The sequence below is a fragment of the Callospermophilus lateralis genome, chromosome X, assembly GCF_048772815.1.
Source record: "Callospermophilus lateralis isolate mCalLat2 chromosome X, mCalLat2.hap1, whole genome shotgun sequence".
Taxonomy (NCBI): Eukaryota; Metazoa; Chordata; class Mammalia; order Rodentia; family Sciuridae; genus Callospermophilus; species Callospermophilus lateralis.
The window spans coordinates 84,667,109-84,679,302 of record NC_135325.1 but is presented as its reverse complement, the minus strand read 5'-3'; the positions used below and the strand labels follow the sequence as shown (position 1 = coordinate 84,679,302).

The 12,194-nt window shown below is 34.9% G+C and overlaps 1 protein-coding gene across 1 annotated transcript in view; it reads right to left on the bottom strand.

Annotated features, from left to right (window-relative positions):
- Nrk (Nik related kinase) overlaps positions 1-11,992 on the bottom strand; it is a 123,108-nt gene extending 111,116 nt beyond the window's left edge. Inside the window, exons 1-2 of the mRNA XM_077107314.1 lie at positions 11,936-11,992; positions 4,025-4,090 (exon numbers count right to left, since the gene is read on the bottom strand). Coding sequence (XP_076963429.1) covers positions 4,025-4,090; positions 11,936-11,992 — 123 coding nt within the window. The remainder of the gene's footprint in view (positions 1-4,024; positions 4,091-11,935) is intronic.
- Positions 11,993-12,194: the final 202 nt, after the last annotated feature.

The window sequence follows — 12,194 nt, the reverse complement described above, 5'->3', positions numbered from 1 at the left end:
CATGGATTTCTTGCTTCTGATGGGGATCTGAAGTCTGGAAAACATGCCCATCCTAACCTAATGACATGAAAAAGCTGGGTAATTTTTAAAATTACAACTTTTCTTCAATCCAGAGAGAAATCTTAAGGCAACCAAAGTAGCCTAAGCCTGAAGAAAGACAAGTGCCTGCAAGGAGAGATGGGACATGAGCACTGGCTCACCTGTGGCTACAAGTAGATGACAGGATCACCACAGAAGCAGGTATAAAAAAATTCAACTATTCTTTAATGAATTGCTAAAGACCAAGTGTGGGCTTGCATGAGAGTACAGAATCCTTAGGAGCCACAAACACAAGAGAAATTTACACACACACACACACACACACACACACACACACAGGCTTTTCTGCATGGATTTAGGGTACAGACCTAGTAAAGAAAAGTCACCACATGGGAAAGTTAAGTCACCATTTTTAGTTTAGTCAGTTTCTCTCTTTATAAGGAATAAAAATCTTAAGCTCTAAGGAAAAGACAACAAACCCTATATCTTTCAGGGTACAGAAGATCTATTGCAAATGGGGAAAGTTAAAAACATAATGTCTTTTACTTTTGGAGGAAGGCAATAATTCGTTCTGAGCCAAAATGATTAGAAGTGTGTCCTACCCCTAAGAGAGAGTCAGGATAACTAAGAAAGCCCCATTCGCATGACCCAGGGTCACAAGATCTGTAAGAAAGGTTAATTCTGGAAAGCAGAGAATTCCTCTTTGCTTCACACCACCAGGCTAATAAGCACTTTGTAAGAAGCAATGGCAGTATACTACTAGGAGAGGGCAAGAGCATGGAGAGAGAATCTCTCTGAGGCCCACATGAACAGAAACGTCTGAAGTTGAGGGTAGAGTGTGAATATTGAGAAAAACCTCCCATAAAACTAACTCCCATACTAAGTACAAGGCAACAGAGTAATCTGAAACTGGTAGTAAACTGAGGGTAACCACAGCAATGACATAACCCAAGCGTAGTTTATTTCTTTTGGGATTGATTCAACCTCAACATTAACAATTTAGCTGAAAAAGTGTGCACACTTCAAGGCACAAATACTATTTACTCCAATCTACACTCATCTATCTACTATGTCTAACATTTAAACAGAAATTATAAGATGCATAAAGGGGGGAGAGTTCATTCTCAAGAGACAAAGCAATCAACATAAATAGCCTCAGATATGACTTAGCTGTTGAAACCATCAGTCATAGAACTTAACAAAATGATGATTGATACAAGGAAACCTTTGGTGAAAAATATGGAAAACATGCATGAACAAATAGGGACTTCAGCAAAGATGTTAACTATAAAAATGTCAACTAGAAGTGCTAACAATGAAAAGAAAGTGATAGAACTAAAGAATGCCTTTGGTAGTCTTTGTAGATTTAAAAGAGCTGAGAAAGGAATCAGTGAAAGTGAAGACAAGGAAAAAAGTGATCCAAACAGAAACATAAGAAAAAAGAGAATGAAAATACCTATAGCACACTCAATCTGAGAAACTAAGAATTGTGGGTAATATTGAATGTTCTTTCACATATAAAATTGGATTTAAAAAGAAAGAAAGAGAACAGGGCAAAATAAATATCTGAAGAGATAAAGGCCAAACATTTCCACAAAATAATGAAATATTTCAAGTCACATATACAAGAATCTCAGAGAATACCAAAGATCTCTAACTCTTATCTTTGATAAATACCCCATCAAAACACACATGCACACAAACAATAATTTTCTATACATTTCAAATTTAAATTTCTGAAAAACAAAGACAGAGAAAAGTCTTAAAGACTGTTACTGCTAGAGAAAAATACAAAGAAGCAGATAAGAATTATAGCAGACTTCAGAAACTATGCAATCCAGATGACAATGGAGTGACATTTTTATAGTGCTGAAAAAATAAATGTCAAACCGGAATCCTATACTCAATGTAAATGTCTTTCATAAATGAATGAGAAATATATACTTTCCATGTCATGTCAGAGACTTTATTACTACAAGCCCTGAGCTATAATAAACGTTACAGGGAATTCTTCAGGTGTAATTTTTTCATACCCAATAAAAACTTGGACCTACATAAAGAAATGAAAATTTCAGAAATAGCTAAACTAAAAATTAATATAAAATAATTATTTACTTTAATTGTTATCTAAATAAAATGGTAGTGAGTATATAGGAAAAAATAAATGTAGTAAATACAGGAAAAGTATAGTAGTATTGTAGGTTTATGTTACAGCAAAAGTATATGACAACTATTACCATACCACATCTGCTGGGATAGCACAATGAACTGGTTGAACAGCCCTTGAAGGTAGAATGTCATTAACTTAAGATATATATTGAAAATAGCTATTAATAGTTGCATGGCTATATGTGTTTGTTTAAACTAATAAAACTTCAGTGAATTTTACCAAATATATATTATACTCAATAGGTGTTAAAACAGGAAATTCTCATGCACAGCTTACCTGTTTATCCTCTTGACTTTTCTTCTAGGCATGACATCACAGTTCTGATGAATGATGATGATAAACTATCCCCCTATGTTGTCTAATCTTACCTTTACTTCTTACCTTGTTTTTGAGATTACTTCTAACATTTTATGGAGGAGAAGGCTGTAATCCTTTGAGTCAAAATAAATATGTATACACCCACACAGGCACATACACACACCCCTCAGGAATTAAAATACGTATAAAGCAATGGAATTGTAAATGTGTCCTAAAGAAGAGGAACTTCTTCTGTCTATGCATAACATGTAATTTTCTATTAATTAAGTGGCAAAACTGATCAAGATCACACAAATGTTAAATAACCATTCAGTATGATACTCAATTAAGATAGCATAAATAATATATTTGAATCTCTATCATCTCACTGTCTCTTGATTCCATAAATAGCTAAGGTCAAAATGGCTTAAAAATCTTTTTTTTTAATAAATACTGGCACTCTCTGTTCCTTATACTCACCAAGGTTCTTTATGCATGTAGGACCTCTTCCCATGCTATTTGTAATACTGAAATTCTATGCCATGGTTGCTTTTGTGCAAAATCTAAGATGTGTCACCTCACTCAACCTCAGTAGATGAGTTAGAAAGGAAGCCCCTTCTGGGAAAATGCACTCCCAGAGATGTGAGTCAGAAAGTAGAGGGTGGCACCATCTGAATTAGAAAGGGATGGGAGATCAACACTGACACTCCAATATAAACAAAGGCTCTATGCCCAGTTCTATGTTTTTATGTCACTAGGAATTTTCTTATGTATAATACATTACAATTGAAATTACAGTTTTTCTTATGTGTGTGTGTGCTTACTTATGTGGCTCCTACAACCCCTCCACCCACATACATACATATATTTCTAGATAATAAGCCTGGGAAAAGCAGGAATCTTTGCTTATTTTGTCCAGCACTTTATCCCTGAAGACTAACAGAGTGCCATGGAGCTTAATATGTAATCATTAAACAAATGCAGGATTTTTCTTGTTAGATTCTTCAGCAAATTTTATCTCTCTCTCACACACACACACACACACACACACATTCACACTCATGTATGCAGTATGATAGAGAATTTTATGATAACTTTTCCTTTTATAACATTCAGTTTAAAGTTGAATGTGGATAATTAGAATGGCACAGATATATAACATAAAAAGTAATATTATTTGGATACATTTCATTTGAATTAATTCTCCTTTGCATTGGTGATTTTATTAATTTTCTGCTAATAATTTGAGAATATATGTTGCATTGTTTGGTTTAAGATAGATTCACTAATCCATCCATTTTGTGAAGTGGATCGGTTCACTATAGATTCATTAATCCATCCCTTTAGTAACAATAAACAATAAGTTTTACAGACGTAATTATTCTATCTTAATTTGATTCATCTCTCAGAATAAAATGTCATGTTTTTACATTGTTTGACTTGCAATGTAGGGTTCAACTCAAAATTATTGTTGTTATTAGAAAATGAAAAATCAATACATAATCTAATCCCACTTACCAAGTAGATTCTTCCGTAAGTACCAAGGCCAATGGTTTTATCTAGTGAGAATATTCCAGTTGGATCCTGAAAAAAAAATAGTAAGAAAAGATGTCAATGTTCTTGAGAAAATTCCAATCTGCCTTATTTATTCATCTAAAATTTACATTTGAAGAACTTAAGTGTCATTTACCAAAAGAATAGATATGTCATAATATTTTGGATAGAGTTGAATCATTTATAAAAGAGAAACAGGGGCACAAACCTTAAATACATTTGTGATTAATTATTATAAAACTTTTAAATACATACAAGTATGTGAAGCTGAGGAAAATTCATGATGTAATTAGAAAAGTAATCAAAATAGAAATAAATTCACTTACTTGCTGTTGAAGTAATCAGTATCCATTTTTGAGTGCTAACCAGACAGGCAGAAAGTTTAACATATAGCAAAAGGATTAGATATTGGATCCAAAGTCTAGATGACTTATTAAGATTATAATAGCTCTATAATAATGTTTTATTAGTGCATGATAATTATACATAATATTGGGGTTCAATTTGACATAGTCATACTTGCATCGAATATAATTTGCTCCACTTCAGTCCCAAATTTGTCCTCCTCTTTTCTTCCCTCACTCCCTGGTGCTTTATAGTTATACATACAGGTGAAATTTACTGTGGTGTATTCATATATATACATAGCAAAATCTTGTCAATTTCATTTCACAGTTCCTCACTTTTTCCGTCCTTCCTCCCTTCCTACTCCACTGAGATTTCTATTTTCATGGAATCCCTCCCTTGCCTCCTTATTTTGCTCTAGCTTCTGTACATGACAGAAAATATTCTACCCTTGAATTCCTGGATATTGCTTATTTCACATAGCATGATGCTATACAGTTTTATGCATTTACTGGCACATGCCATAATTTCATATTTATTTATAGCTGAGTGAAATACCACTGTGTGTGTGTGTGTGTGTGTGTGTGTGTGTGCACGCGCGCGTATGCATGTGTGCGCGGGCGCATGCATGTGTGATATATTTAACATCTTATTTATCCATTTATCTGTTGACAGGTACGTGGGCTGGTTCTATAACTTGGCTATCATGAATTATGATGCCCTAAACATTGATTTGCCTGTATCACCATAGCATGCTGATTTTAGATCTTTTGGATATTTATTAAGGAGTGGTATGGCTGAGTCATATGGTGGTTCTTTTCCTCGTCTTTTGAGGAAACTCCATATTGCTTTCCAAAGTGTTTGTACTAATCTGCAGTCCTACCAACAATGTATGAGTGTCCATTTCTCCCCACATCCTTACCAGCATTTATTATTATTTTTATTCTCAATGATTGCCATTTTAATTTGAATGAGTTGAAATCTCAATGAGGTTGATTTACATTCTCTACAATAACTCATTAATAAGAAATAAATTTATTTATGAATAACAAGACCATGGCATTAAAAGAACAGCATCTAGGAAAACTAGATATTATTTGTTTTATTTTTAAATAGTAATATTTACATCAGCTGAATGCCTTTTTATAACACAAGTTGATAGTTTTGAGACTCAAGTTTAAATATAGCATCATAGGAAACAAAATATATACATGGACAGAATCTTAAGGCTTCCATATTCATCTTAAAGCATTATTTCTTTACTTTTAAATATGGGTGTTCTTTTCTTATTTTCCACAAAACAATGCTTTTGAAATTTTTACTTTATGAATTCTCAGACTATTTTTATAATACTTAAATGAGACATTAGTATATGCCAACTTATACAAAAAATAATGTACTTATTATACATAGAAACATGTACATAGAAACTTTGACAAGTTCTTGAAAATTCTCATTACGTATAGAAAATAAATATTTAATCCGGTAAGAAAACATTTTTATCACTATGACAAGCAAATTAAACAGAAAAACTATTGAATATATGCAACATATACAAATTAAATCATAGACTTCTTAATATTGGCATGATGTTTGTGTCATCCAGCAAAACTGTCATAGGAAAATGACACAGCTCTGAAATTGCGTCAGTCAACAAATATTCAACTAGGTGGAGAGTCAGGAGATTTAAGTTTTAACCCCAGCTCTGCCATTAATTAACTATATGACCCTGGGTGAGTTATTTACTCTCTCTGGAATTCAGTTTCCATACATATAATATGAAGATGTTGTGTTAGGTGATTTCCAAGCTCTAAAATTTCTACCATTCTAAAATCCAGATGTTTCCACTGGATTAATATGATCATTGTTAAAGCAGCAGCCTACTTTCTCAAAATCATCCTCAAAATTAATATAACAATAGAGTTATGAGTATAAGCAAATAGTTCAGGAAGTATATTCCCAATGAAAAGATGACATTATTCATGAATTGAGAGGTAAAAATAGATTGTTATAATGCCCTTGATATTAAGCTTATCACTTTTGTTATAATTCATTGCAAGACTTATGGGGAAAAGTCAGGCAATAAAGAAATCACTAAATGACAAGCTTAGAGACTTTATCACTTTAGCATGTTTTCTTGAAGAATATTATTAAAAGATGTATTTTAGACATTAGTAGTTTTGGAGAAACAGCTGCTGGTCACTTTCAGAAAATTCGTACATGTTAACTGATTCATATTGGTAAACCATTCTTTGTTATAGTTAAGGCTTCCCTTTAGCTGAAAAAGATGCCATTTGTTAGAGAATTGTGGTATTGTGTACACAACTTTTTTTCTGAATCTCTGAGCATAGTTAATTTTTTAATCCTGTTTCTAGCCTTCAATAACATGTGCTCCTTAAACTTAGATTTGTACTTGGTGGTAATTGCTTTAAAGAGAATCCAAGGAAGTGTACTATAATAATAAAATGTCTATGGACTTATAGAGGCTTTATTTTCTCCCTATCTGTGTTGTCAGGAAACTGTCTCCTACCCACAAATAACCAAACCATCTTTATTATATTCTTGCTCACATTTAATAAAATGTTTTTTTTTATTAAATATCCTGTTTTTTTAAAGAAGCTTAACTTAGTACCTATATATTCAAAGACTATATTGTTTTCATTCGTTTTATTTTAATTTCCTGTCTCAAAGGTACTATCTTTCAAGAATAAATGGTTGTCAAATTGGAAAAAAAAGAGGGAAGAACTGCGCCAATTATTAAGTTAATACTACTCAATTTCTTATACTTTCCACTTTGTCAGAGCCAGTTTATTCTGGGCTCCCAAGGAAGGAAGAATTTAAAAGGAACTCTCTTTTTGATCACTGTGACATTATGAGGTCTACATCACAGGCATCTTCATATTACTCAAACCTTTCCTCTGTTCTGCCACACTGAGATAAGAATACCAGAATAGGAAAGATATATCTATTTATGACTTCTATATCAATTTGTAGATTATTTGGGGTTTCAGTAGACTTTGTGTTCCATTTGGGTAAACAAAATAATAAAGGAGAAATTCCAATTCGTAAAGCTTTTCAGTAAGGAAAATTACTAAAAATCATAGTTTTAAAATATTTTGGGACTATAACATTTTTAGATAAATATTTTCATGATATTTTTCCTACCTGTCTAAATTATCTTCTACAATTTAAAAGACCTAGTCTAACTATTACCTGAAATTCAAAATTCTGGAAAATTCTGTCTGTCTTCTGAATTCAAGGGGAGAGGAAAAGGATTGAGCACCTTGATGATTAATTTAAAAAGGGTGGGGGTAACAGGAAGAAAAAGGACCACTAGAAGGCAGTGTTTACTGGTCAAGGGAGATACCATCAAAGCAGTATGACCCACAAAACCAAATATGGCAGAGACTTAAGGAGAAATAGAAATTTTAAAAATGGTCACCAAAATAAGTAAAAGCATTTTAAATTTAGGATAGAAAAGAAGTATGAGGGAAAGTGTTCCAGTAGTCAAGAAGCAAAAGGAAGGAAAGAGATTGTGCAGTACCTAGAATGAGATAGCAGAGACTTTTTTGTTTTAAAAATTAGGAAGAGTGATTTTATGAAAAGAGTTTAAGATGAAACCTAAAAATGATGGCAATGATAGGAAACATGTTAGAGTGACATTCAGGCATAATTCAAGGAATTTATTTCACAATTCAAGTGGAATATTTAGAACGGAAAAATCTCTTCTTATAGATCAGTGCTTCTCAAACTGTGGATTGCATAGGCTCCCTTTCCATAAGAATAATATGGATAATTCTGCTAAAAATACAGATTATTTGGGCCTAATATTGAATTTTGAAATAAGAATTTCCTAGGATGGATCCCCAAGATCCCCAGATAATTCTTGCATACTGTTTTTGTGTATCAACATATGAAAAGCACATCTCTAGAAACTGGAAAAAAAAGACAGAAAATAGATTGAAGTACAATGTCAAACTAAGGTGATGCTCTATGTGTAATGGAAGATACACTGAATATTTTAATCCTTGTGGACTTGAAAGTAAAACTGCTTCCAAACAGGAGCTAAAGGACTTTGTAAAGTGGGAATTTTCTCATTACTGAATGTGGAAAACAGGTTTGATCTGGGTGGCAGGGAATGGGAGAGTTAGCAGTTATATTTAAATATAAACCTAATGTAATTCAAATATAGTTTTGGATCATGTACTATTTCAGATCACCTCTGCCACTATGGTCCTCAAGGCCTGTCTAATCCTGACCCCAATATAGATTAGGACTACACATGGCAGTGTCAAATACCAAGGCCACAGCCCTGAGGAATGTCATTACCATACTGGGCACAGAAGGCAGAGGGGACAATCATAGTGAAAGACATGCCAGATTTGGAGATGAAGAAATAGTTTCCAGTCCCAAGTATTGAGTGACACAGGCATACTAAGGAGGAAAAATACATACACACACACACACACACACACACACACACACACACACCGGGTATTGCTGATGGGAAAGGTGAAAAAATACACACACACTCACATAAAGAAATGTATAAAGCCAAAAGGCTTTGCAATAATACCCTTTTCAAAAAGGAACCACAAACTGCAAACTTCTGCACGTTCTATTTTTTCTAGCTATAAGAAACATTTGTTCAATAGGAGATCAGGGACAATTACAGCAACCCATCAATTACACAAGTATGATAGAATTGACCTATTATTCACTGATATTAGTATTAACTCTCTTATGACTCGAGGGTATTATACAAAAAAGTTTTATAATTATATAACATTAAAACTCTTAATTGTAAATATTGTGTAATTTTCTTTCCCTTTCCTGCTTACCCATCTTTCACTTCTGCTTCATGTTTGAATTTGCAAATATTATCTATCCAATAAAAATACCAGAAACTTTCCACAAACCACTTTCTTTAAAATCTCAGTTCACACAGCAAGCCTGTTCTCTCTCAAGGTTTTTTTTTTTCCTTGTGGTCATTTATCTGGCCAGCACTGCAGAGCATATAATGTATGAACCTTAAACTAGACCAATATTTAATTATATTTCTGTATGCTGCAAGATAATTTTTGATCAATTTGACAGTCCAAGATTTGAATCTCCCCTCATTATCTGGCAGTTGCCAAACTGTTTTACTTGGTATTGACAGTGCTAATGGTCTGATCATCACATTTGTCCTATTGAGGATAATTATTTCGAGGGATACCACCATATGCAGGTTTCTTTCCTTGCTTTACAATCTCTCCTTTGCATCAATGTGCAAATTGCAATTTTTCACAGGAATGATTTAGATAACTTTTCTTCTCTTCATTTATTTATACTTCTTTAAAGACTCTGGAAATAAGTCAAATGTAAAAAAAAAAAAAATTCAAAATCATTGGTATATACCTTGGTCACCAAAGCAACAATAACTTCCACATAACTAAAAATTTGACACAAAGGAAATTCTGAAGGGTGTGTTGTTCTTACACTATATATCTTAGGGTTTGGATATGGGTGTTTGGGGAGGGAAAATATCACGCATAATTTCCTCAGAGAATGGGCAAAATGGCTCCTTGTAAAATTTATAAATTTAAGAATTTTCAGGAGCTGAGGACTTTTTGAGATTTTCATGAGATTTATGAGGCCAACCATTGGCGCCCTAAGGTTTTGCGTCTAGTACTCCCTACATTACAAATTAACCTCAGCTTGATCCCCTCCCCACATGTGGTCTTCCCTACTTAACCTTCAGAAAAGTCATACTCCACCAACATAAAGATTGCAGCCTTTCTGCATATCTTCTGGACTTTCACAAATTATTATGTCCCAGGCCATGACCATTTATTTATGTTCCCCCCATTTATTTTGTGGCAATAACATTTTCACTTCTTTTACTCATTTGGATGTGGAATTCCCTACCTGATCATTTCTAGGAGTCCTTTCCCATTCCTCTCTTTAGTCATTTTTAGAAAGGAGTTTTTTCAGTTTGCCCATGTGTGGTTTTACATATCTGCCCTAATTTCATTGTCTTTTTCTCTCTCTTCTCCCACCATATACAGAGAATTTTGGAGAAGTGTGACATTTCATTGTGATTGAATCTTTATCTGAATATAAAAATTCTATTCAGAAAGAAAGCCACCAGTTGAGGCCTCCATATTCCAGAAATATTATGTATACATTGTAGAGAAGGAATTTCAGGTGCATGTGGGGTAGAAAAGTTACTTTTAAAAAGTTCTATGGTCTTATTTTATGAAGGTGCAACAATAATTGCAATTCTAATATTTGTAATTCTAAATGTGTGTATTGAGGTTTGTTTTTTCAATGACTGTGAACAATTTGCTAAATGTTACTCCTGTACATTGCCTCCCTCCACAGACACAACATTGTTGTGTAAAGTTATATGGCGAGGTTTAGAGAAAGCCACATTTTTTGTGGGGGTCAGGTATCTGTCATTATCATGAACACAATGTTTAAAGGCCAAATATAAATAAAATTAAGGCAAAGCGACTTTGAATAGTCTTATAACCTCAAGGTTAATATTTAGCTTTTCCCAAAGCAAGCAGGCCACTGCCCTGAACTACAGATGCCTGGGGATCATTCCAGCACGGTGCCTGCTTATTTCCCTTTCTGAGAGTCCAGGGGCCCTTTGCATTCAAGAGAGGGTGCAAGTGAAATGCCAATCTAAAAAGGGAACTTGAAAAACGGATTTGGGTGGGATCCAATATCAGCCAGAAACCAGATGCCAATGAAATAAACGACGCTGCTAAAATAATAAGTCTGCTAATAACGATGGCAATAATAGCTCACCAATCAATTACAAGTGTGGAGAAAACTGGGCATTGGGCAACAGGACAACCAGCATATGAAATCCACGAGAAAAAGCTAAATCTGGATAGCTAGGAAACATAAACATAATACATTTTTTTTTTTAAATGGGGATGTGCAGAATTAACTTCTTTCCCAAGCGGCGTCGAGTTCTTTTCGGTCCTGCAACACTAAATTGGGAACATTGTCCTGGCGAGAATAAAGTTTTAGAAATTTCTATTAGAAAGTGAGAAAAGTTAAACTCCAATGCGTAATTTTCAAACCCGTTGTCACCTAAAAGTAAAGGTCACTCGACGAACAGGCATCTCCTCTGGCAAAAGAAGAAAAAGACGGGTAGCCTGTTAGGAGGAAGGAGTACTCTTAGGAAGTCAAGGGACTTCGCACTTTTTGGCCTTTCTTTGAGCTCCTCTGGGATAGGTACCCAAGTGCCGCTAGACAAAGCAGGGTGCCTTTTGAAAATGTACCACTGTTTAGGGACCACTGCCACCCCTTCACCCCACCGCCGCCCCTTCCCTTTGCCTTTTGGTGGAGTTTGATGCAGTCCTAGGTACTTGGGGGTGTCTATTCCTCCTGCCAGTTTCCCAGGTCCCCTCCCGCGCCTGCTGTCCCGTCGAAGTCCTGGCCAACTCCTTTTCTGGAGACTCTACTCTCTCCCTTGTCCTCAGAACTTGAAGAAATAGAGTACTTAGAGGGTGACAGGCGTCCTTCACTTACCGGCAAGTGGCCCAGATCTGTGACCTCCTTGTCCCTCCAGCCCCCAGGTCCCGCCATGGCTTCGAGAGGAGCAGGAGCAGGCGACTGACTTGGGAGCGCACCGGGTGTCAGTGGAAACTGACAAGAAGTTGAAGGGAAGGGAGAGGAAAGGGGAGGGCGGGAGAAAGGAGTGGGGATTGGGGTTTGTGGAGTGGGAGATAGAGGAGTGGAAAGTGGAGGGAAAAGAGCTGGGAGTGGAGGGAAGCTGGAGTTTGAGAGG